Here is a 27,500-nt window from a genome sequence, read left to right as displayed (position 1 = left end):
CACAACTAGGTCACAGCTGGAATAAAACTTCTAGAATACTTTGTAGTATTTAGCCTAATGATGGAGGCCTGACAATTAGAATTAACTGCATTCCTAGTATTATGAACTGGATGGAACTCTCCGGGAAGCTGTATGTAAAGGATGATCAGAATTATGAAAAATCTTATGCAACATGCATAATGAATTAATTGAATGATGGTGCCAGAGATTGATATCTAGATCAGGAATAAGAAATTTAATACATCGTGTTCCTGTCTAACAAATTAAGATGAGAATCAGCTCTCAAACTTTCTCATAGAGCAGAGACAACTCAAAAATTCCTTTTTAGCTTCCAAAGTTTGCTCTAGCTCACACTTAGCTCAAAGATTTTGCCGAGATCAACCTTATGGTAATTTTTCCATGTGATTTGCTTATCTTATTCTCATTCATTTTGTTGTTTTGTAAACATTTTCAGAAATTAATGGCTTCATTTTTCCATTCTTGCCAACATTCCTTCCTCCACCTTTCTTATTTTTGTTAAACTTTCAAAACTATAATCCAGCACTTGATTCACTTTCAACTTAATCTTATTTTGAACATTTGAAACCCTTTCATCAGTCCGGTGGCTATTCCCACCATGACCATTTATCTTTAAATTTATAATCATCAGCCAGTCCATACTATCCATGACCCCTTGTCTTATCCCATGTTGTGCACGTGTAGCCACTATCCACAAATTTTTTTATATCACTTCATCCTTGAAAAAAATACACATGAAACAGCATGTCTGAGATTCACTTTTATATTAAACCCAATACTCGTGCATATCCATCTTCCCCTTACAACTTCCACACGCACTTAGATTTGTATTAGTTCATATCATAAATTTTCTCATGTTTCATACATGACACAGAGCATTACTCACTACTCACACACTTCTTTCTAATTTGGTAAATAAGAAGCACATTGTACACATCATTCTTGTTTGGCCCAACTTTGTTTTCTACCCTATCAATATTATATGTTTTTTTCTTTTAATGTTCAAGGAATGATTGTACAGTATATTATTATAAATCATTAAATGCAAGTTGTTGCAAACTATGCATTCAACTTGCGATAAGCTTGATTTTTAAAGAATACTTTTGTTTATCTCAGTGTGCATAATGTTAATATGGTTGTTAACTGTGCCATTTCTCTTCGTTAATAGTTAGCTATGCATATGTAAATTAATTTTAAACCAAATACAGTACTGTATTACAAGTTCTTTTAACTTTTGAGTGTAGATAAAAGATACCATCCAATATTTCTTTAAAATACCAATGCTTACCAATGGTGTATGAGGGTGAGCTAAACTAGTGAGATGGGATAGGAACTCCTCCTATGCTGTGCATAGCTTCATCATTGTTCTAGTCATAGCTTCATTATTGTTCTAATCTTTATACTTTAATCATGCTGTTGCTGGAACTTATTACTGGATTTAACTAGTAATAAGGATAAAATTCTGTGTTTTTCACTCTGTTAACCTTATTTCTGAGTTTACATCTTGTTTGTTACTATATTTTTGCATTCCAGAATATATCTTATGCATCTTTTTCATTGATAGTCAAGTGAAAGTAAAGTCTTTAGTATTTTATTCAGTGTTAACAATACTCTAACATTGAGAATTCATATTTTCTAGCATTACTCTTCTTTGTGATAGACTTGCATCTCTAAGTGCCTCGGCCTTTGCAAATCAGATCTGTCCCAGTCTAGAAATTTATTATTGAACACATTTGGTAAAATTTTCCTTTTGTTGGTGTCTGTGAAGTTACTCTTTGTTTTTTTATATGAATTGTTGCCATTTTTTAACAGAGTGCATATACGGTGTCCAAAGATGTTAAAGATGTCAAAGAAAAAGTCAAAAGGAAGAACTGAAAATTGGAAAAAATAAAGTTAGCATAGTAAAACAAGGATAAAATACCTTTTCATTGATAGATATTTTTCATTTATTTGTGCCAAATATTGCCCTGTAAAACAAGAGGCAAATTCATTGCTTTTTGTATACAAGTTTTCCATAAGGAGAAAAAGGCCCAAGTATTGAGATATAAGCATTATATGAATTGGCAAAACATTTCCCTTAAGTTGGAAACATTTAGTAGATTGTTCAAGAATAAAAAAACAAACAATAAAATAAACCCCAAAAATTCTAAACCTTACTATACTTTGCCAAAAGAAAATAGAGAAAAGCAGTATACAGTATACTGTACTGTATAGTGTATTACCATGAAAAACTGTTATAAAATTATTTTCTGATTATGTATACTTTATCTGTACAGTAGTTAATTGCTATTTGAACCGTCTGCTGTGCAGTAGAGCACCAGAGAACATAACACAAATTTTGGTTTAGAGTAATACCTGAACTACGAGCATAATGCATTCCAGGACCAAGCTCGTATGTCAATTTACTCTTATTTCAAGTCAATATTCCTATATAAAATAACTGAAAAAAAATTTAATGCTTTCCTGCCCTCTTAAAAACACCCAAATAAATTGTATAACAATAGAAAAACATGCTCTTAATTGCTATAATACTTAACATACTCACAAAATAACATAAATGATTGCTGGACTGTGATCTGCAATAAAATGTGGCTTTATTATGGAGCTTTTACCTTCGAGACAGAAGGTAGCGGCCCACGGCAGTGGGGAGAGAGGGTGGAAGGGAAGGATAGAGAATTGGATGGAACCATATTTACTGTTTCGTACTCATAGTATAACACTTGAACTTATAATTAACTCCACTGAACTTATCTTAATTTTTTAAAATCTTATTCTTATTTATTTTTTATACCTTTTTAATTTGTATTTTTTCATTGTTTGAGAATTGCATAAATCATCGAGGTACTTGGCTCGTAATGGCATAACTCACGTGGACACCACTCTCATGTTTCTCGATAATTTGATGCTTCGCTTTTATTGTCATCATGCGTTTTTTTCTTCTGGCTACCAATATTACCACTCCCTTTCTTAGGACCCATCACTTAATGTGAAGAATGTTCACAAATATACAGTTAAAATTATGTAAATAATGCAAAAACAACACGGGAAATGTGTACAAAAGTCGATAATAACACGAAATGACCAACTTATGCAGGCTTGGAGCACTCCCAAGAGCTTGGCCACCTATCATCAGCATCTGTAAGCGTGCTTGTATCTCAAGTTTGTGCTCTTATCTCAGTCCAAAAATTTGCTCGGCGGCTTGCTTGTATCTCAAAATGCTCGTATGTTAGGGCGCTCGTATGTCAGGGTATTGCTGTGTTACATATGACAGTGATTTCTAAGATATTAGTAACAGCACATTGTATATCAAAACTTATCATCATTCAAAATCACTGGAAAATGCATAAATGTTCCTATACAAATTTTAATTCTAATGAAAATGTCATTGTTAATTTATCTACAGTACTCAGAGTTGTATGACAGTCTGTTATTAGCAAGATCCTATGCCTCACACAGATGTAAGAAATCTTTATAACAAACCTACTATATCCAGAGTACTTTTATTGGAAATGATAAAAGATTTTCATACCCATTGATATTTTGTCTCCTCTACTCATTTATTTAGATAACCCTTCTCTTGAAAAATATTGCTAGAGGAGGCAATAAGAGCCACTTTTTTTTTCCATCTATGCCATTATAAAAGCTCCTAGTGTGTAGTGTTCCCTTACTTTTTAAGGTAAATAACATTTCTACATCATTTATAAAGGAGCCTGGTTTTTTCCACCCTGGTAGAACATTAATTTGTAAATCCCATTCATATAGCAGAGAAAGCACTATTTTCAATAGCTTCTCATGGGCATTCATGCCACCCAAGAGAAGTGTTGTAAATCATAGGTTTTCTTTATGGTGATATAGTATTATTGGATGTCTACTCTTCCTTGAATGAGCTTGTGCTGTCTGAGCAGCTACACCAGGATTTCTGTATACAAACTCAATATTCGTTGCACATGTTTATTAACCTTTCAGCCGCTTTCATCTGACAACAACTCTTACAACAAATGTTAAGGGTACTAAGGAACACAAGTGTTATAAAGAAAACGGAACTTAATCATTTTCAACACAAACACTACAGAACTGAAAGTAAAAGTTCTCAGAGTAGGAGAATCATCCAATGTGCCAGAAATCTGAGCAATTTTAGTAATGGTGATGTGACATCATTGCTGAAGGTCTCGTTTCAAAGGAAAATCAGCTATATGATACTTGCCAGTAAAGGAGAGAGGGTAGCACTTTGGGTTTCATTATTTGACACATGGTTAGTGATCTTCATTTTAAAATTCCAAGTAATACATCCACTTGGAAAAGGTAAAGAAGAAAAAGAGGTTCGAAATAACAAATAATGGTTATGTAATGAGTTGAGACAGTACTGACACAATAACATCGTTTAACAATTTTTTGGCTAGTAATGTAAGTCAAGTAGGTTGGGGATTATCTCGGGCCAGAGTAAGGTAGGGAGATTTGGATCCCAGATGGCTTATAACAGCAGTTAGTACAGAAAGGCTGACCCTTTCTGTATTGTGCATGGTGGGACATTGGGAGGTTGTAAGTTTTTCATACTGGTTTCTAGTGAAGCTTGAGCATCCAGTGGCATCGCCAAGAAGCTACAGTACTTTTATTGTGATGAGTGTGCACTAAAAGAAAAAAAACTTACATTGAAGATTATTTTAAGTGGAAAAGGCCGATAGTTACAAGTGGTGTTGAGGACAGATTTGAAATGGTGCATCAGTACAACAAATTTCTGTTTTGATGCATATACATAAGGGGCTAATTTCCTTTTGTTTTCAATGATTCGAAGAACATTACCATGGAAAGCATGGGAGATATTCTAATTGTTTCTTCCTGTTATTTTATTCCTCCAAGACTATGCAGTGTTCCCGAAAACAGAAGTTATCCTGGTACTGGTATGTATGACGCTCATGTAGTTTCTATAGGTATCTTCATTGCTCTTAAAGGCAAAGGAGAAGGTTTCAGCAGGCATAGTCTGTGAAAGACAGCAAGCATTATCTTTTAAATCTGTCTTAGCTGATTTGACCAGCATCTGTTCTTGATAAATCTTTTGTTACAGTTGCTTAGCTTATAACCCAATGACTTTTGTGCAGTCTCTGGCCTTTTTACATCATATATTCATTCTGGGTTTAAGGTAATTGAAGTTGAATTTCAGAGAGATATTACCACATTTTGGGTTATGGCTATTTGTTGACTATGATGGCCATGCACAAATGTATTGACCATCAAGAGTTCAACCTAGATGCCGTGGACTACACTACAATGTCAACCATTATATCCATGTATGACAAAAGGCCACAGCCTTGATTGTATATATCCAATTTATATTAATTTTAGATTCAAGCAAATTGTGCTGTATCTGATTATAGGTTTACAATGAATTCAGCAGAAAAAAGTTAAAAGTTGATAGGAAAGTTTACAGTTATCAACCAACATTAGAAATTTGAAGATGACTATCATGTTTTCCAAGCTTTCAACAGACCTTGCTACTTTAAGCCTGGTTCAGATCTCTGTTTATCATAATAGAACTAATTTTAGCAAGGCTAATTGACTTGTCAGTAACATGATTAAATTGTGTTCTTGACATTATTATGAACTTTTGGATGTTAGAAAAGCTATGTTGTTAATGTGTGGTGTCATGTTATGTTATACTATTATAATTATTTTATTATTATTATTATTATTATTATTATTATTAGCTAAGCTATAACCCTAGTTGGAAAAGCAAGCTGCTATAAGCCAAAGGGCTTCAACAAAAAATAGCCCAGTGAGGAAAGGAAACTAGGAAATAAATAAACTACAAGAGAAGTAATGAAAAATAAAAATAAGATATTTTAAGAACATCAACAACATTAAATTAGATCTCTCGTATATAACTATAAAAACTTAAAAAAAAAAAAAAAAACAAGACTAAACATTGGTTTGATTTTAGAGTGTCCATCTAGAAGAGCTGCTTACCAAGAATTACATTGCAGTGGTTAACCCCTTGAGCGAAGAAGAATTATTTGGTAATCTCGGTGTTGTCAGGTATATGAGGAGATTGTGGAAAGAATATGTAGGCTATTCAGTAGATGTGTACTCAAAGACAAAATGAGCCGTAACCAGAGAGAGGGATCCAGTGCAGTACTGCCTGGCCAGTCAAAGGACCCAATAACACAATAACAGTAGAAAACTACTATAGTTGAATAATTGTCACCTTTCATGATGTTAGCCAAAATTATCATTTATTATTATTATTATAACTTGCTAAGCTACAACCCCAGTTGGAAAAGTAGGATGCTATAAGCCTAGGGGCCCCAACAGGGAAAATAGCCCAGTGAGGAAAGTAAACAGGGAAAAATTGAATATATTAAGAACAATAACATTAAGATAATTATTTCTTATATAAATTATAAAAAAATTTAACAAGACATAAGAGAATTAGGATAGAATAGAGTGCCCAAGTGTACCCTCAAGCAAGAGAACTAATCCAAGACAGTGGAAGACCATGGTACAGAGGCTACAGCACTACCCAAGACAAGAGAATAATGGTTTGATTTTGGAGTGTCTTCCTAGAAGAGCTGTTGACCATAGCTAAAGAGTCTCTTCTACCTGTACCAAGAGGAAAGTAGTCACTGAACAATTACAGTGCAGTAGTTAACCCCCTTGGGTGAAGAAGAACTGTTTGGTAATCTTAGTGTTGTCAGGTGTATGAGGACAGAGGAAAATCTGTAAAGAATAGACCAGACTATTCGGTATAAAGGGAAAGTGAACTGTAACCAGAGAGAAGGATCCAATGTCGTACTGTCTGGCCAGTCAAAGGACCCCATAACTCTAGCGGTAGTATTTCAACGGGTGGTTCGTTCCCTGGCCAACATACTACTTATCTGTAGCTTAGAATAAAATTTTTATCCAATAAAGGAAAACCTGACAATAAAGCATTGGTAAAGATGACTTGCTAAAGGTTTGTCTGTTAAACTATCCTTATTGCTAGAAAGTTCCTTTTCCTTAATACAGAGAGAGGGATCCAATGTAGTACTGTCTGGCCAGTCAAAGGACCCCATAACTCTCTAGCAGTAGTATTTCAATGGGTGGCTCGTGCCCTGGCCAACCTACTACCATAGCTTAGAGGAAAATTCTTACCAAATAAAGGAAAACCTTAAAATAAAGCATTGGTAAAGATGACTTGCTAAAGGTTTAGCTGTTAAACTGTATCCTTATTGCTAGTAAGTTCCTCAATTCCTTAATAATAAGGTATATTTGTTAGTTGAGTGAACAAGTTTCCCTTTCACAACCACAGCATGAAGTGACTATTAATGGGATTCTTGTTGCTTGTGCTATACTAAAGTATGAGTGGATATTCTGCTTAGTAAATGCAATCTTGATTAATATATACAGTAAGTAAACCTGTTTTTGCGGTAATACATGTATATCAAAGTGCTTTTCCTGTGCAAAACTAACAAATTCAGCAGGGGAGAAAATGCAATACCGGCAAACATTTAACACAAGCTGAAAGGAGGATATGCCTTGATTCATTTAAAACAGTGCTTTTCCTATACAAGAATGCTAACAAATCCTGCAGGCAAGCCAGTTAAAATCCCTAAATACCAAATCTGCTATGGAATGTGATTCAAGAACACTCCCTACTTGATTACCAACAAACTGCATATCCCCTCGTTCGTCACTGATGTGTCATTCCTTTGTTCGCAGTGTCTTCCTGCTTACGTAGTTGTTTTGTTGTGCGCCCTTTTTCAGATTTTTTGGACCATTTCCTAGTTTAATGGCTGCTTCTTCGTCGTCTAAGTTGAGTACCATCTTCCTTTACAGTTTGATTTAGCTGTAGGTGTTTTGGATCCCTACGGGGAATGGTTATTTAGCTTATAACGATGTGGGAGCTGGGTGCTCCGAGTCCAGCTAGCTTTGGTCGTCATGTTGTGTAACAGACTGCCCTTATTTATCGTGTTCATTTAATTTATTTACTAGTTTCACATTAGCTAGCTGTATTTTAGCATTAAGATGCCATGGGCTCTTTATTTGATTGCATTTACCTTGCATTATTGTATTTATAGTTTTAGTTCAGTGCATGTGAGTTTCGGCCAGCCTAGCTGAGAGAGAGGTGAAATTATAGTTGGAGACGGGTTCGTCGATGGCGTTCTGGTCTTTCTTACTGAACTTGTTGGCAGTGGCCCTATTTCCCTTAGTTTTTTTTTACCTCAGTTATACTAGTTTACCGAGTATTTATGCCCGCCTGCCTTCAATCCTCCGGTATTTTAGACTTTTTAGGCTCTCGTCCGTCGTGCTGCATTCGCTCGTGATCTCCCATGCTAAGGCTGCGCAGTACTTTGGAGTTCCCATTTGCGAAGGGTTATCTCAATTTGTCGGTGCGCTGACTTTGTGTACTGCTGTTCCTCCTAGCCTCTGGGATTTTTCCATCGACTTACTTCATCCAGGTTTAGCCTAACCCTCGTCGGCGAATCCGTTGGTCCGCCATGCTACATTCGTTCGTGGTCTCCCAGGCTAGGACTGTGCAGTCTATTGGAGCTCCCCTTTGCGAAGGGTGATGTCATCATGTCGGTGCGCTGACTTTCTTGTACTGCATGACATCAGACATAGGAATCAGTTAAGTTGAACCACCCCAAAAACAAATTCCCTATTCATTTTAAGATTATTAGTTGTGTGTATTTCATATTAGCAATTTGATATATACAGTATTATATTATTGTTCTCAATATTAAATACTTATTAGCAATAATAATAATAGTAGTGATGTGGGGGAATACCAACTGCCATGACTCTTAATACCTCAGGTGATAAATTTTTTTGTTATTGGATATTAATTCTAGAGTAATTTTAATAACCTAACTCATTTGTATAATAGTTATTAGCATGACACTGATATTGCATCACAATTCGCTAAAAATCACTAAATTTACACATAAAAGCACTTCCACTTCATTTATATGGACTAGTTCAGCACCACCATTTAGTTTCATGCTAATGTATGTAATCATTCACTTTTTGTTATCTTTCTCCAACTATTTCAAAATACAATACCTCATGATACAAAAGTTTCTGCATACAAAAATTTCATGATGTGAAACGAGATGCGAAAATTTTTCCAACTCGTATTGCGAGAAAAATTTCATGGTACGATACAAGGTATGGTGCGAACTCCGCCCATTCGCCGATTCTAATTTTAAAATTTGTGCACCACCAAACTGTAAAGTTGCCACCATTCTCCGCGCTTTCATTGGTTATCTCCTTACTCTGATGTTAGTTACTGACATAAAATCCTGCTCTCCTATTGGTCAGTATCTATCCCATCATGCATCTACACATTTGCGTTCCTTGACCCTTACTATCGTTCTCATTGAATTTGTGTTGGTGATTTCACTTTCATGCTTTTAGTTACTGGACGTGTCGTGTTGCAATATTAAATTTGTACATTATTAGCCATGGGTCCCAAGAATGTTGCTAATGTGCAAGGAAAGTAGAAGAGGATGCTTTCTATGGAGATGAAGCTTGAGATAATCAAGAAGTATGAGGCTGGCATTTGTTCAAGTGTGTTCGCTAAGGAATATGACCGAAATCCATCGACAATAGGCACCATCCTCAAACAGAAGGAAGCCATTAAAGCAGCAACACCTTCCAAGGGCATGACTGTTCTCTCCAGCAAGAGGAGCTACATCCATGATGAGATGGAAAAACTGCTTCTCTTTTGGAATAAGGATAAAGAAATTGCTGGAGACACGATCACCGAGACGATAATCTGCCAGAAGGCCACTGCAATTTTCGGTGATCTCGTGCCAGCTCAGGCCGAAGACATCGCAGGCATCACTAGCGTTCAAGGCTTCATGGGGGTGGTTTGAAAAATTCAACAGACGGCCTGGCATTCATTTGGTGGTGCGGCATGGGGAGGCTGTCAGCTCAGACGCGAAAGTGGCCGAACCTTTTAAGACGTTAGAGTTAACTATCAAGAATGTTAAAAGTCCCAAGCAAGTCCTCAACTGTGATGAAACTGGGCTTTTTTTGGAAGAAAATGCCTCGTCAGACGTACATCACGGCGGAAGAGGAGAAGCTCCCCGGGAATAAGCCTATGAAGGACAGGCTTACCCTTGCATTCTGTACAAATGCCAATGGGGATTGTAAGGTGAAGCCCCTGCTGGTGTATCACTCTTAGATTCCTCAAGTCTTCAAGGCCTACAAAGTGCTTAAGAATAAGCTTCCCTTAACTGTAAAAATACAGTGTGTCCCAAAATAATGTATACACTCTGACTTTGAATAGCTAATAAACTTTTTTTTTTTTGTCTATTTCAGATTTGATTTTGGAGTAAGAATGGCGGATACTGGGCTTACGTTCGAGCAAAAGAAATTAGTTCTGAAAATATTCTGGAAATGTGAAAATAAAGCTGAAGTGCAAAGACGATTTACGAGCGAGTTCCACAGAAATGCCCCAACACGTCTCCATTTCGCTTTCGCGAATCGTAGATAGCTTTGAGGATCATAGATAACTTTGAGAATCATAGGACCATCAAGTGGATGAGAAAAGGACATTCAGGACAAAAAAGAACATCGACAAGCCCAACTAAAGAGCAAGATATTATTGATAGTGTTCAGAATTCCCCACGAAAATCTGTTCGTCAACTGTCACGTGAAACAGGTATCCCAAAATCAAGCGTCCATCGCATTTTTAAGCGTGCGCAGCAGAAAACCTAAAACAATTGACGAACTTGGAGAGGCAATTGAAGAAGATTGTGCTCAGATACCGAGAGAAATGCTGCTAACAGTTTGTAGTTCCATATTTTCACGATGCGAAAAGTGTATTGCGCAGAACGGCAACCAGTTTGAACACTTTATGTGAGCTGATCTTTCTTTTTGAGCATTCTCAAATTGCCCCAAGTATCCTTCCTTTTTCACTGTGAACTCTGAATCTTTGAATATGCATTGTTTCTCTCCTGTGAATCTGTTTTCCACATTAATATCAATAAATTGAACAAGTTGTGACAATCCTAAGAGTGTATACATTATTTTTGGACACCCTTTTGGAAGAGAAGCGCCTCCCTCTGAAATGCCTGCTGGGGTTGGATAATGCCCCTACTCACCCTCCAGGCCTTGAGGAAGATGTCTTAGCAGATTATTTCTTTATCAAGGTTCTCAATCTTCTGTCTAACACCAACCCTCTCCTCAAGCCCATAGACCACCAAGTGATTTCCAACTTTAAGAAGCTCTATACAAAATATCCCTTTGTAGAGAAGTTTCAAAATCACAGAGCCCAAACCTCACCCTGCATGAATTTTGGAAGGAGCATTTCAATGATGTGATATGCCTCTGACTTGGCGGAAGGTTTTAAAGCACACCTTGAACTCTTCGTGAAAGAAGCTGTGGCCTGATGCCGTCTCCGCATGAGAGTCCAAGGGCTTCCACGTAGGGTAAGCTGAACCTGAAGCAGAAAAAGTTGACGATCCTGAACCTGTTGCGCCACCTGAGGTTGCCGAGATCGTTAGACTCTGGATGTGCATGAGTCTGAACGTCGATGAGGATGACATTAATGAGCTTCTCGAGGAGGACCAAGATGAACTTAAGACGGACGACCTGAAGGAGTTGAGGGCCTATGACAATGGCAGAAATTAAGGAGAGACTAGCTTGCTACCATAAAATGGCTGCTTTTGTATAAAAGAGACGCCCAGAAAAGGTTCACACAGATCGTTCTCTTGAGTATTTAAATGGCGTTTACCCAAGTCATTTCAGGAATGTTTTAAGAAGCAGGCAGAATCAAGCTTTTTGGATAGTTATTTATTAAAGAGGCCTACAGTACCAGTAGGCCAAGAGGAAGCTCAAAGTTATAAAAAACAGTAAAGTGGAAGTGATGAAGAAAATTATTAAATTTAGAAAATACAAAATGTAAAATAAAAAAAGAAATAGAAAAAGGCAAAAAAATAATTTAATTTCAAGCTTGTTAATATTTTCTGTCATTTGTTAATGTGTTTCGTAAAGTTAAGTGTTCATGTTTCTACCACTTGTTAATGCTTTCTAACATTTATTCTCCTCCTCTGCTGCCCTGCCATTTTTGCTTTCGGACATCGCCTCACTCCAAAGATAAAGTTCCACATTTTTTTTACTTTATTTTCTTTTATTATTGCATTACTGTACTGCCTGTTCTAATTATACATTTAGTTTACAGATTATTAATGGTTAGGTTATGTATTGAAGGATCCAAATGGTTGTACTGTATTTCATTGTTTTTAGTACAGTTTAGCCTTATTACAAAATTTAATTGGTGTTTATATAGGGCTTGGAATGAATTGAGCAATTTACATGTAAAATGTGACATATCATACAAAAAAATTAAGGTCCAAAGGCCACTCCGGAGCCAATTAATTTCATATCTTGAGGCATTACTGTATTGAGAACTTTAAAAATGTAATGCATCAATATTCCCCATCATGTTATTGGTTGATGTTTCTTAGCACCCCCATTTTTTTCAAAACAATGTCATGGCAGCCTTCACCGATGTGAGACACTACCTGTATAGGAAAATGGTGAAATATAATATCAGACACCTGAAAAAAAGAATTTTCTTACCTGGTAAACACAGATGTTGGGATGGTGGGAACCTGTTGCTGGCATCTTGGTCGCTGAGGATGGCTGCTCTGTTGTGGTGCGTGGTGGTGCTTAATTTGGAATAGTTATTGTACAGGAGCAATCGGTCAATGTTCCCTCACTTATCAAAGATAGCTATTCTTATCAGTGACCTTTCATCTTTAATAAATAGAAGATTTTCCTTGAGGATTAATCTGACATTATTTAATAAAAACAACCCAGACCTATGATTGGACAATATTCTGAGAAACAAAAAGTTTTGTTAAAGGACTATAATTTTATCCTCCGCAAACTGGTCAAACATCCATGGATGGTTGATAAATTTCATAATCCAATACCTTTATGCAGAGAATGCTGGTTAAGATTGAAGGTCAATTCATTCCATACTTATGTCCAAAGTTCACCAAAAGCAAATGTCAAGCTTTGGAATTACAATAATCTGTTGAGGAAATTGTTGGAATCTTCCACTTTTCAGCTTGTTAATTTATATATCTTTCTTAAATTCCAAATTATCACATAAAATTTAAAGGTTAATGCTTATGCAAACCCTTTGGGCCAGCTTTACTGTTTGAAAGTCAGAAATCCCAACTTGAGTGGTTTGATTAACTATGATAGATATATGTTCATCTTGGACTTATTTATTGTACATAAAAGGAGAACCATCACTGTATTCCAGAAGCATTTTCTAGATAGTAGAAATGTTTTTAGTATTTCAGTATTTGCAAATCATTGCTTTATAATAAAATTGAATTGATTCAGACAGCTCAACTGAACTTTATTTTTGTCATGTTTAACTTTTACATGGAATTTTTACATTCTGTTCTGTTTCTTGTTACATATGGTGCATATTTCAAGTGCTTATTGCACTTGGGTTTTTCTTTGTTATTTGCCGTAATTGGTGGGAATTGTTCACTATTTCTACTTGATTGCATGTAAATTAAATATTGAATAGTAATGGAAGATTATTTTAATTTCTCATAGGAATAAAAAACAAATTTGAATGGCATAATTATTTTGAAGTGTCCTTTTCTTTTTCTTTATTCAAAAGGCATTTAAATGACTTGAGATATCATCTTATAACAAACCTAGTTTCTTATTCCCAAAATATCTGCTTGCTATGGCAGCAAAAAAGAAAAAGGCTTTAATTTTTTTCAAGTTTTTATATAAGTACACATCAATATGTTGAATGTAGCGCAATTTCTATTGCTTTAAGGTTTTTTGCCTTCATATGGTCATAATGATAAGCAAGTTACACTTGAAAAAATTTAAGCCACATATAAGCAAACCTTGCCTGGCTTTATCCAGATATTGGAACTATACTAATCCTCTACATCCTTATTAACTCTGACCCACGTTACCACAACAGGACTCTGTGGTGACAGAGGCAGATATTGCCCCTTCCTCTTCCAAGCGTCTGCGACCTGTCAAGTCAGTAGAGTCCCTCGTCTCCACATCTGCCTCACAACGTTCAAACAGAAATTCCCAGGTTGGTACAGCAATTTTAGATAAATTTAAAGAATAAAAGGTTCAAATATTTTATAGGGGACTATTGGTTTGAATAAACACAGGAAAAGAAATAAAACAATTCCTTTGAAACTAATTTTGTACAGTAGTTCTTATTTAGTTAGATTTATTTTTGAGTTGAAGTTGTTTGTAATAAGTCTGTAACATATGTGATGAAAGAAGGGAGTTGTACTATTCGGTTAATGTTAAATAATTCAAATTTCAGTAATATTTCTGCAATAAAAGGTTGTATTAAGGAAGATTAGTGCAATAACACAGGTTGTTTTAATGCAGATTACAACATATTAACCAATCTACATGGAATTTATGGTGTTAACATCATATGCCATTTCACTGTACTGTACAGTATTTCTTTATATTATTAATGCCTAGTTTTGTTATTCTTGTGATAGGTACAGTAGTGTATTAAAAAAAGTAGTTTATCAATGCAAATGTGTAATAAGTTCACTGTAACAGTAACCTGTATGTTTATTTTTTATTCCGTATGGACAAAGTACAGTACTGTGCACTATACAATTTCTTTCACAGAATGGTAAATACTACTATCATTCCTTTATCTTTCTGTCCTATGAAATATTTAGAAACAAAACTGTTAGTAACTATGTTGATATTCAAGTAGTTCTTAATTAGATTTTTAACCCAAATTATAAAATCAATATAGTTAAGAAATTATTCCTTAAGTACTTATCCGTAACTAAATGGTTCCGTATGGGAACTTTTTACAATGTCATAATATATCATTAGTAGTACAGAGTCATATTCTGTTATCCCATGGTTCATTAGTATCATCAGTATATTTTATCGTTAAAGTTTACCAGATCCAAGCTCCCAATTTCTTTAGGGAAGTACTGTAGTCACTTACTGTACATTGTACATGTTGTACTATAGACACGACCAATGGACACCATGGCCATTTTGCCAGAGTGAAAAATATTATATAAATTTCTTATATTGGTCAATGATATAATGCATTTTGAACTTCTTATTGCTGTAAAGAAATATATAATAGGAAAATAAGTCATACTTCATCATACCATGCATTAAAATAATTTCTGTTTATTGAGAGAGTTAAAATATGAGGTTGCTATTAGAATTGGAGCCTATTTTGCTGATATTCTGCATAACTTCAACAATTCATAATAGTAATAATTTATCATGCTTTAGGATGTTACTGCAGAATTGTACCGTCTTTTGGTAGCTTTTGAACAAGTTCAGTAATGTCATTAGAGAAACAAATATTTTAACAATTCTCAGTGTTGCACTACAATCTTTCAAGAAGTTATAGCACAGTACAGTACTGGTATTAGCTTTGTGCTGGGAAGTTATATATTGGAAGTTACCAGTACACACTGCTGTAAAAGGAAATGGAAAAAATAGAACTTAGCAAGGAAAATGCCATCAAACAATATTTAGGGATACTTTCTCGAGGAAGCTCGCCAAACCGTGTTAGAACATGGCTGCTGATGGCATAAAATTACCCAAGGAGCTTTTTCATGTCCAGGTGTCACAAATTTACTCTTACTTGAACAAGAATTGACATATGTGACATATGACATTAGGGTTGATAGGGCATTGCAATTCAACCCATTTTTTAGTGGGCTGCTGGGCCTAAATTCGAATCAAGTACGTATCCCAGTTTTAGAGACTAGAGCGTGTGTACACTTATTATCTGTGTGACAGGTTGAGGAGCTGTAATAAAACTACTCTTTATGTTTTAAGATTTTTTACTTTTATTAAAGATAATTTACTTTATCAATAGAAACCATACAGAGTATTGTAGAGAAAGCAGAATGGTAAGCATTTACAGTAAATTTTCTTAATGTAAAGTTGGTGATAAGTATGTCAGGTATGTAATATTTGTAGTTTGCAAGCGTTATAGTTAATTTGGTAACCAAGTATCAAACTGCTTGTTGAGCTACCTAAACAATTGTTGCCTGCTTGTTTTAAGGCCAGTCTTTTGTTATTAGTGTACTCAAAAGTCACTTGTATATCATGTCCAACTTGAAATTACTGAACTGTCTTGTATGTATAGATATTTTAACGATTTTTGTATTTTCTTGAATTACAGTCTACACTTTTACCTTGCTAGCAGTCTCATATCTTGTTGTTCACTTTTTGTTTCGAGGTATCATACTACTTGAAAAATTTTGTGGGGCTGGCATACAGTCATGTTTAAGAGACATGTCAATGTAATAGATAATTGTTATTACTGCTAAATTATAACTATCTAAAATTTGGATGCTCAACCTTTTCCCTCCATGTATCCTCATTAAATTATGACTATTTTCCCCACCCCTGTTAACCTGGCACTGAATATGAGTAGTTAAATTGGTGCTTACTTGTTCAAAGGTTGTATGTTCTTAAATTTTTGTCAATTAAATTATTTATTAAATTGTTATGCAGATAGAGAGTAATATCATAATGTCTGGACAGTATACAATATTGAAATGAAAATCAATGTTTTTAAATCTTATATACAAGCCCATTTATCTTAAGTTTCCTTATCCACCAAGAAACAGTGCAAATTTCATTGTTAAAGAAAAGAGAATATTTTCCTTCCCTTGGCTCAACTGTACTTGCTTATCATATTAGTTCTCCATGATTAATTTTGTCAATTTCTCTTTGAAGATTAGAACAAGTGCTGGGATAGGAGGCAGGAATATTTCCATTTGTTTAATTAGGTTGTACAGTATTTGGAATACGTGTTTTAATATAAGAACATTGCTTGTTCAATATAACCCAGTAGTCATAAATTGCACGATTAGCTATTAATGCTGGGCTGATTAGAACAATGCTTCTGTGGAAGGGAAAGAAAAGACCCATTATTGCAAGAGGCATAAGCTTGGGTGCTTGATAAATAAGGATCTGTAAGGCTAGTCATTATTCTTGGTACCTGGCAAAGACTTTATAGTTGATATCTCTTGAAAGTTTACAGGCTTCTAGTTCAGTACTGACAATAAGTGAGAGCCATATTGTTCTGTGTCTCATTGAGGTATCAACTGATAGATGAACACATATCCCCTGTATAATTTGACCAGCCACAATCAGGAGACCCGGGGATAAGGTGTACAAATATTTGGCCGAAGGTTGAATATCTCCAAAGATATCTCAAGTGCTTGGGTTTGTATCCCAAGTCACATATTTCCAGTTCAGCTTTTCCTAGATCCACTAGCCTTATGGTCTTGAACCTGATAAGGGGTATAATTTTCTCAACTAAGAGATGGTGCCATAGTGCCTCGCCCCATTTCTTTGTAGAAGGGGTTGAATATCTTGGACGTGAGCCTCCACCGATGGACTCGCTGTCTCTTGAATAGTATCCATCTCCATGCATAAAAATGTTGCTCGAGTGGAAGTAGTTGGGTAAAACTTTTCTCAGTTTATTTGCACCCCTAACTTATGTGAGAGGATTTGAAGACCTTGCTCCTCCAGACGAAACACACACACTGTAGTACACTATATCCTTGATGCCTGGAGGAGGAGGTGGAAAAGTTATCAATGTACGGGCCTAGGGATGCCATGTCTATTACCAACATCCACTTTCCAGAGGCCTTCAGGATTACAAACTGCAATCTGTAGAATCCTGGGTACTTCTTTGGGACCTGGTCTTATGGTTCCCTTCTTCAGCCTCAACCAACTTTATTCTTCCAGTGTTTTGAACTTTGCCAAGTTATAAGCATAGAACTTAATCAGATTAGTTGAGAGGAAAGCAGCACATTTAGGAAAGGGATACGATTGCTCTGATGAATGGCTCCCACTTCTCATGGTTCAGCCACAATGTACTGCCAGGCCACATCCTTCCTTTACAGCAGAGATTGTACTCATCTTCTCCTACTGCCTCTTTCTAGGGAAACTTTTATCAGTTGGAAAGAGGGATAATATAAGTGGCTTCTCATGACAGGAGCCAGCACTGAAGGGGGACATGCTCCCTTGAGTTGCCATGCCTACAAAGAGAGCTAATGGTTTGTGTATCTAAGGTGGAGGGATGGACCAGAAGAGAAATGGGAATAGGAAAGGGCTTTATTTTTTAGTCTACTATGGCCCATCAAATTTTTGTCAGGTTGTGAAATTTAAGGTCCTTACTCCCTTAGATTTTTTTCGTCAGGTTGTGAAGATTAAAACCTTTATTCCCTTCATATTTTTTCGGTCAATTTGGTAGTTAGCACTAGCATAACTTGAGATTTTAGGCCTTGACTATCATTGAAAGTAAAATTTAGACTTGATTATCTCCCAGCAAAGTTAAATGATGAAATTCTGCAAAGAGGTTAGCGCTAGCCTAACTATATTTATGCATAGGCTATGATGAAAGGTAAAAGTTGGCTTGGATTTATTTCTCGGCACAGTCAAATAATTACAATCTCGAGTAAAGTTGAATTCTGATATCAAATTGCTCTCTGATTTTGAAGCCATATCCTGTTGAGGAGTAGGGTGTAGGATGGCTGAGATTTCTATCAAGGGTTGGGCATATTTAGGGAGAGCAGTGGGTAACTGAGCCAGTACAGAGTAGCGGAGAAATTGCGGGATTTGACGGCAGGAGGTAGCAGATCAAGTTTGCATTGGAAGGCTGACAGTCACAGCTAAAGGTCCATAGAGTGGCATGTCTTGTGCAGTCTGGCAGTAACTCCTGTTAATGTTTTTAAGGTTTGATGAGCTGGAGTTGATTCTTAGATCATGGCTGATTCGTTGTATAGCTAGTACGAGTTTGAGCTATTTGTAGTTTTACCATATAGGATGTTAATTTTACAGTGATTTATTTGTACAGATATTGGGAAGCCACTACTATTACCAAACACTGACTGCAAAACGTGAGTGTGGTTGATAGTTGTAAATTGTATATCATCTGAGGGGCTGATGAGGTGATGATTGATGGATTGACAGAAGAATAAGAAAAGATTCTGATTTTCATCAAATCAAAGAACACAATCCACAATCATTCTTGGAGAACTGCATCATATGTTATTTTTAGCATTCTGCTCATTTCTTGTATGCTTTGGGATGGAAGGTTCATTCTTGTAATCCTTCTGAAAGGAACTCTATGGGTATTGACTAATAGAAACTAACCAAGCAGCCTGTTTGATAGCAGAAATGTTCCTGCCTAAACTTTGTGTGAAGATAGCTGGAATGCCAGATAAAAACCAAAGGGGTGGAAGCTTGAATCATAGGAAGTATATAGCAGTATTATAATACCTGGCCTCATACAATGAAAATTAAAGTTCTGGATACTTGCAAGCATCTAGTGGGGTTTGATGCTTTGAAAGAAACAGCAATGCATGATGAAAGTAATGAAGAAGGGAGGCAAATATGTTCCTGTACTTGCTAGTGGGAGTAGAAAAGCATTAAACAACAGCAAGGTCAATGTCCTGGATTGTTGCAAGTATTTCATTCATATTGCTACCAGGCATTGAATACATTGCATTGAAGAAGGTCAAATAGGCTCAGCTTGATGCAGAAAAGCAGCAATGCTGCCTTGTAAGTAAAAGAGGTATGAATTTCTCTTTTAGGTGTGCAAGAAAGATGGAGTATTAGAAATTGTAGTGTTTAACTTAGGAAAATATTCTTTAAATGGAGGATCAGTGAATATAACAGCAGCCAAATCAGAGAACACACTGCAAGGATGTTGGAAGATAGCCAATTACAAGATGTAAGTGGTGAAGATTTTACTCTGATTAAGCTCATATTGTAAACAGTAACATCTTGATCACAATAATTTGTATAATAAGTACCGGTAGGTCAAAACAGTTGTGGAGTCATTGTCTAAATAAGACATAAAGATAACCTTCAAACACTCGCCAGTCTGTAGACACACAAATAACCCACATGATTATTTGAGGCAACCAAACAGATGAAAGCTTCACTAGGGTAGCAATGCTAAAAAAACATAGTTCCTAATGTACTGTAATATACTGACCCTGGTGCTTTACACATTGTATATAAATATATCTACTAAAGTTAAATAAGAAAAAGACTTGTAAAATCAATATTGTGAATCATAAGTGAAATCTATAAAGGCCAAATTAGGTTAATGTGAATTTTTAGCCAAAACTGAAGGTATGTGGAAGGTACTGTAATCATCTGTTCCCCAGTTTTGCAGTTTAGTTTTCACAAAGGCCATGGAGTTAATATGATTGGCTTATGATTTTGTGCTACTTGGATTGCTCAACAAGGGGTTTACAGAGTGATTGCAGAAGTTTCAACTCTTATAATCAGTGTTATAACTTTTGTTGTCATGTAGTGATGACCAAATGTGTTGAACTCGTTCAAGATCCATTCTCGTTTAGCTAAAGCAAATGGGCGAAGCAACGCTGGCCAATAATAGGCTAGTCTTGTGAGGAAGAGGTGACAATGAACATGTTCGTAGGCTCACTAGCAGAAATAGTATAGCATTATGTTTGGCGGAAATAGTATATCATTATGTGGAAGTGTTGATGATGATAATACTGCTGTGAAAATTTCGGTGGAAGTTAGTCAATTTCCTGAGGAGGGTGGGTGGGATAAAATACTTCTACTGAATGTTTGCGGAAGTGTTTGGCTTTGACTTGTCCCATTGTCTTGTTAGTGCTCTTCACATGGTACACTGAAGGTATTACTAAAGGTATATGCAGCATCCCTTTGGCCCCTAGCTGCAACCACTTATTAGTCCTTGTTTTTATTCCTGTTCCCCTTTCCTTTCTTCAGTCTTGCTACCCAGCTTCTTAACTTTATAGTACAACTGCAGGGTTTCCCCCAATTGTATCTGTGCATTAAATGATTTCTCTGCAAACAACCCACAAATCATATGTCCCAAATTCTGTAAATCAATAGATAACCGTCTATCAGTGCATTATTTCCTCCAAATAATGAACACAGAAATTAACATCGGAATATTTCCCCAGGGAAGGTAAAAAGGAAAATTAGTACTGAAGCAAAAAGCGAAAAGATTAATAAATTTCCTGAAAAGTAACCAAGTTCCAACAAGATATTGAAAATGACACTAAAACAGTACATTACTCGGTTAACGTTTATGAATTGGAAGTTAGTGGTCAAAGGATTAATTTAATGTTCCAAGTGAGATTAAATGAAAATGAAGCATTAAAAACAAATAAAGAAGACTTAGCATGAACAATCACAAAGGAAGGTCTGTTGCTGAGACTATCTGGCGAGATGTTGACTAGGTAAAAATGCACAGGTGTTTAATGAGAGCAGACCAACAGAAACCAGGCAGTTGGAAGCTTTCACTTGGGATTTTTTTTTTATACATTAGTAAAATTTCTCACAATGGGTAAAGGACTAATATCGGGTCGTAATAAAGAGATCAAGATTGTATGTTGTTTGTACATGAGAAAAAGGGTGTTATCCATCCTCGTCTTACAAGAATGTATTGAAGAACATAGCCTTCTTTTTTTGTGAAAACCTGTAAGATTCATAATGCATGTTTTGGATTAACTTTTTGCACACACTAGTTAAATTTGGATATACTGTACAGGGATTACTTTACAGTTTAATTGCCATAGAAGTTTTGGTATTAATGGTTCAGGAGATGGTTTTGCAAAACCTTATTACAGGCTCAGTGGTTACTGATGCAATACTTTGCTGCCCATTGGATCACAATTTTTTGTCCATGTCCTCAGACCACAAGTTTATACCTTTTGCCATCCTCACTGAACATTTTACTCTCCTTACAACTGTAATTTTTAATTTGAGGAAAAAAAAAATAGCCCAAAATTTCTCTTCTTAGTGATATTCCCTCAAAGCAATAATTAATTCCTTTTGTATATTCTGGCCACTTTCATAAGATTCATTTTCCTTTAATGAAATAAAATAGAGAATATTAACATTATTTACTCATTGAAAGGACTTTATAGATTCACAAGGCTTGGCTAGCAGAATTGCCATATATCAATACTTTGCACCTTTGAACTTTGAAAAAGTAAATTAAAGTTGATCATGAAAAGGAGTACTGGCGAGTTTCTAAAATACAATGGCTATTTACTCTAAAATCCCTTGAGACGTTATTGCTTACCTACTGTTCTGTGCGAAAAAATTCCATGGTGCTATTTCAAAGGAATTTTGCCCAGATTTCTGTAGATTTTAGGGAGAAAATCATCATTTGAAGGGCTCATAATTGATTGTTATTCCATTAATTTTAGAAACCTAAAAGGTAGGTAACCTATTGTATCTTGAGAAACAATTTATGCAGACCACACTTGTTTAATGACCTACCACCAAATTCTTAATGCTTTAAATGTTGAGGTATTGTTCTCAAAACTCTTTAATAAAGTTGAATGATAAAATGGTGCCTTGGCCAACCTACTACATATATCACATGTATGAAGTGTTTTTAAGCTGTGCGTATATAAATCTTCTTGTCTGACTTTGCACTAATTTAACATATGAAGGAATTTTACATTTTTATGGAGACATACAGTAGCAGAACAAAAGGTTTAATATGGCATGCTCCTACTCTGCCAGTAAATTAGATGTTCACAGATTTCATTCCAGGACAATATATTAAACAAACCAGCAGGAGGAAAAGTCATAAATATGGGGAAGAGACATATGATCCCATAGAATCAAAGTCTTGTTCATTTTAAACATACCCTTCTGCTCCTGCAATTGCTAATTATGAAATGTATGTACCGTCATTACTGTCCACTGATCATGGAAATATTTTTTTCACATATGGATAGATATTTTTATCCGTAACACGATTTACTGGAATTAGAATACTGTACAGTATGCATATTTTTCTTTTTTGCATGATTGCTGTGGATTTTCTGGGGAAATATATTTTCGGTACATTTTGTGAACTTTCCGTCATGAGGCTCTATAGGTACCCAAATTTTGTCGGGATGTTTATGGTTCAGGGGTTGTTTGTGTCTTATTTTTTTAGGACTCAAAGTTAACCCCAATTTTCTTATATTTTAAGTGTTGAAGTGTAAAGGAAAATATTTGGAAACTTGGTAAATAAGGTTTTAATTGGATTAAACACTCAGCTTTTTGTAAAATAAAATGAAATTCCAATACATTGTGTTCCAAATATTGTCAGTGTTGTAAATTCAATGTTAGAGTTAGGAATAATGGAAAGCATGTATCATATTTTTTCTTACAAGTGTATAGCGTATTAAATTAAGTTCATGTTGCTTAGTGTATAATGTACTATCAATGCAATTAAATGGCAATTAAAACTGTTTGAATATGCCATAATACCACATACTTTCTGATGAAGGGTGTTATACTTGGTTAACCTTACTTTTAAAGATTTAGGGCGACACAAACTTTTAACATGATCCATTATTAAAGAAGAGATTCTTAAGCCTAATTCTACATTTATTGTAGTGTTTTATGGGGATACTTAACTTCATATTTATTACTGAAAGTATTTTTTGCAATCATATGTGGCACTACTAAAAGCTTTTATCAAAGTATTTCAATGGTTATTTCACTAAAACCAGTTATATGTGTTATTTGAAAATAATTTCAAATATCTCATTTTATTTATGATTTTTCTGGGACCTTGTATAAATTATTTTAGAAGTAACTTCAATTCAATACAATACAATCTTCAAGTGTTTTACAGAAATAATTTCAAACATTTCATTACATACCGTATTATATATGGGGCTAAAAAGGTTTATACAGAACAACATTTAACAAGTATCTTGATTTTTGTGAGTATCCTAAGTTTTCTCTTTGCTTTTTTCAGGCCCTAGATTCTCCAGGGAGGCTGGATACATCAGATTGGGAGAGTCCTGAAAGAGTAAATAGAGATGAAAGAGAAAGTAGAAGCAGTTCCCTTTCAAGTCCTATCCCTTCTCCCCGCACTCATAACCGTTCTGTGTCCCATGACTCTTACTTCAATACTTTGGAAAACCAGACAAATAATTTACCCTCTCAGGTGCCAGTTAAGGAGGAAGGTGAGAGTGATATAGATTTTTCACCAAGCCACTCAAGAATGAATTTGGACATAAGTGAACTTGATCTTAACTTCAGTACTAGTGAAAAAGATCTGAAAGGCTTTGAAGTTGATACTCTAAAGTCAACTTCAGTAGAAGACCCAGATGACATGTCTGGTTCTACTTTAGATATGGAGAATTTGAGTATGTGCTCTGATAGTGCAAAGAGCAAAGAAAATTTGAGTCCTAGGCCAGAGAAGAAAAGTCTTAAGGAGAAAATACGACATAGGTTCACTTCCCCACCTACTCAGAGAAGAGTTGATCATGGTATAAGTGATTCAAGTGAAGACTCTTGTAATAATAGTCTTAAAAGAGCATCGGCCTCTCTTAAAGATAAGATTGTATATGCTCTTAGCCCAGAAACAACTCGTCGGCGTAGTGATGCATCTCCTAAAGCAGCCTCCCCTTCCAGCTCTCCTAAATTAAAACATGTTCGAACAACAGATGGCAGTAACAAGGGTAATCAAGCAAAACATGAAACTAGTGGCTATTTATCTACATCTAAAATGTCAGAAATGGATAATAATGTTGAGACAGTTTTAGCAGAAGTCCATGTAGAACCAGGGAGTAGAGAATCTGGGGATACATCATCAAGACAGAGTATGGACAGTGCACTTATTGATCCAGAACTCTTAGATAAAATAACACATTTGCGAACTTCTCCTTCTATCAGTGCCTCTGAAGTGAGCAACACATCAATAGCTGATATATCACCATCTGATAATGAATGTATTTCTTTGGGAACCTTGGGCAAATGCTATAGTGGCTTAGTAATTGCAACACAAGTTAAAGAAACTGGCTCAGACTCCAGTAGTAGTAACATACTCTCCTCTGCAACAGTTGTTGCTCCTGGCACACCACCAGTCACAATAATTGCTGAAGGCTCTGAAGTAAAAGAAGAAACACAAGTCACTCCAATGGATGAAGATCTGACACCACTGCAAGAGATCCCAAAAGCTCGACCTAATTCTCTGTTAGGTCTTCCAACAGCTGAACTTCTAACATTAGGTTCCGCTCTCACTTCACCTGAGACTCCTCAAGGTGATTCAACATTCTTAGAGATTCAATATCATCCTTTAAGTGACACCACAGAACCATCCACCCCTAGTGAATCTCAATTTGTTCAAGATCTTGTAGCTGGTGGTCACTCTGTACCTAACCCACCTGTAGTGGATGAGCCAAGACAGTCTAGTCCACTTTCAGTAGACCTAAGTAGTAGTGATGAACCTACTGAAGATGGACCCATGTATGAAAATGTTGATATAAGCAGCTCAGTTCATTCAGGTCAGAACTCTATTAATCCGTATGATGAACCTGAGCCTTTATCTCCAACCACGAGTATTCAGTCTTCCCTAGCTAGTTTTCAGACTTCTCAGACAAGTGGTCAAGGATTACTTGAAAGTGAAGTTGTTGGATCTGATGTAGATTATGAAAATTACAATTGTAGTTCAGAGTATGAGAATATAAAGTATGGTGCTGAATATGAAAATGTACACTTCCGACCGGATTATCCAGGCTTAGACTTTGAATTAACTGATGAAAGTGTTAGGGTTGAGGAACGACACATCGGTTCTGTAGATAGAGAAACTGATGAAAAATTGGTGTGTGCAGATAGATCACCTAGAGATATTTGTTATGAAAATGTTAATGTTGCTGAAGGAGAAACAATGTCGGTAGATGAAAATTATGAGAATGTAGCAACTTCTGTAAAAGAATCGCTTCCTGTATATGAAAATTTAGATGAAAGTGATGATCAAGAACATATAGTTCCTGAAGTTGATGATGCATATGAAGAATACTCTTTTACAGAACAACCTGAATATGAAAATGTTGAATTTAAGTCGCAGGCATCTGCAGTCTTAGATGGAGCACCCAAAACTGATAAAAGTGAGGTTGAGATTGAAGGGGAAATGGTTTATCAGCAGGTAAAATTTTTAAGGCAGTCTATTCAGGAAGTAAATGAATTACTTAAAGTAAATGGAGAAAAACAGAGAAATCATAAAAAATCTCAGAATGATAGTGTGAGTGAAAGTTCTTTGACCGAACCTTTAGACACAGCAGTAGATACAGTGAACTTGATAGACAATTCTTCAGAGCTTCCAGTTCAGGTGCCTCAAATGGGTGACACTAGTGTTCCCAAACCATGTGAATCTATGCCTTGTTCCCAAAACACTGTATCACAGCCTGTGGAGATAGCTATAGATAACGATATAAGTATTCAGCCTAATGAGGATAGCGAGTGTCTTGACTCGCCTGTTACTCCCTCATCGACTAGTTTGGCAACAGAAGTATTAGTTTTGCCAGCATTTGCTTCTCCTACAGAATCTACAACAGATGATGTAACATCTCCAGTAAGTAGTGATGATGGGAGCTCACCAAAACCTGTTCAAGACCCACATGGTCAGTGTTTGTCTCCTTCAACTGTGCCACCCATTTTACCCAGTCTTTCCCCCCCAACACCCGAGTGTGTACCGGTACCTCCTGCTGCTACATCTACTCCTAACAGAACGCTGACAAGTATTATAACCCCTGCACCTTGGCCTCGAACTACAAGTCGTCATACTTCTATAACAGCACCGGTGCCAAGACCAAGACAGCTCCCAAAACTTAATTTGTCCTCTCCATTGGTTTCTCCAGTTTCTACTCCTTCTTCTGTTTCTATATCTCCAGATTCACCAGCAACTCCTGGTACTCCAAGTGCTGCTTCAGGTCATGATACACCCACAGAAGAAAATCCTAATTTCAAGGTATTTCAGCCTAGTCATTTACCAGTAGTTATTTCAAATCAGAAGGTTGATTCTGTTGAATCTAAAGTATCCCATGGTATGGATGCTAGCAGTACCACTACATCTGCTAAAGAGTACATGTCAACAGGTCGTTCATTAGGAACCCACATTCCTCCCGAGTCTGTAAATCAAGACTTAAACATTTCATTAGAGAAGAAAACTTCACCTGCTGCATCTTCTTTACAAAGATTTAAAACTTCTCCTGATTTTAGATTGTCTTCTAAGGTAACTGGTGTACAAGGTACTTCTCAGGAGAATACAAGTAAAGAGGCAGAGGATGCTAGTGCAATTGCTGTAGTCACTTTTTGTAGTAATCCTGCTGATCCAGATGATCAGATGAAAAGGGAAAGAATAGAAAAGTACAAGGAAGAGAGGAGATCTTTCCTCAGAGAAAAGTACAAATCGGATAGTTTTCGTGGTGAAAAAGATGAAATGCTCTTGAGACTTAAGCAGAAGGCTACTAGTCCTTCAAGACCAGAAGATGAGGATGAAGATGAAGATGAAGATCCTCACCAGAGTTCTAATATAAGGCCAGCAAGCCCAAGGAGAAAAGGCAGCATTAGCCCAACTAAAAATTTATATGCTTTTGAAGGTAGAACAAGTCCAAACAAGCCACCAAGTACAGAAAAACAGAGTATGGACTACACAGTTAATACAGAAA

General features: G+C 36.0%; 1 protein-coding gene across 10 annotated transcripts in view; it reads left to right on the top strand.

Moving 5' to 3' along the window:
* The window catches only part of CdGAPr (GTPase-activating protein CdGAPr), an 805,825-nt gene that overhangs the window by 777,388 nt on the left and 937 nt on the right, over positions 1–27,500 (top strand). For 9 of the 10 annotated variants that reach the window (XM_068388520.1, XM_068388516.1, XM_068388517.1 and 6 more), the window contains 2 exons: positions 13,967–14,086; positions 23,804–27,500. The exon at positions 23,804–27,500 is cut by the window's right edge and continues 937 nt beyond it. In XM_068388520.1, the coding sequence (XP_068244621.1) occupies positions 13,967–14,086; positions 23,804–27,500 (3,817 nt within the window). The remainder of the gene's footprint in view (positions 1–13,966; positions 14,087–23,803) is intronic. The other variant, XM_068388518.1, reaches the window with a different exon arrangement.

This window comes from Palaemon carinicauda, chromosome 15 (assembly GCF_036898095.1).
Source record: "Palaemon carinicauda isolate YSFRI2023 chromosome 15, ASM3689809v2, whole genome shotgun sequence".
Classification (NCBI taxonomy): Eukaryota; Metazoa; Arthropoda; class Malacostraca; order Decapoda; family Palaemonidae; genus Palaemon; species Palaemon carinicauda.
This window is presented reverse-complemented; position numbering and strand designations above follow the sequence as displayed.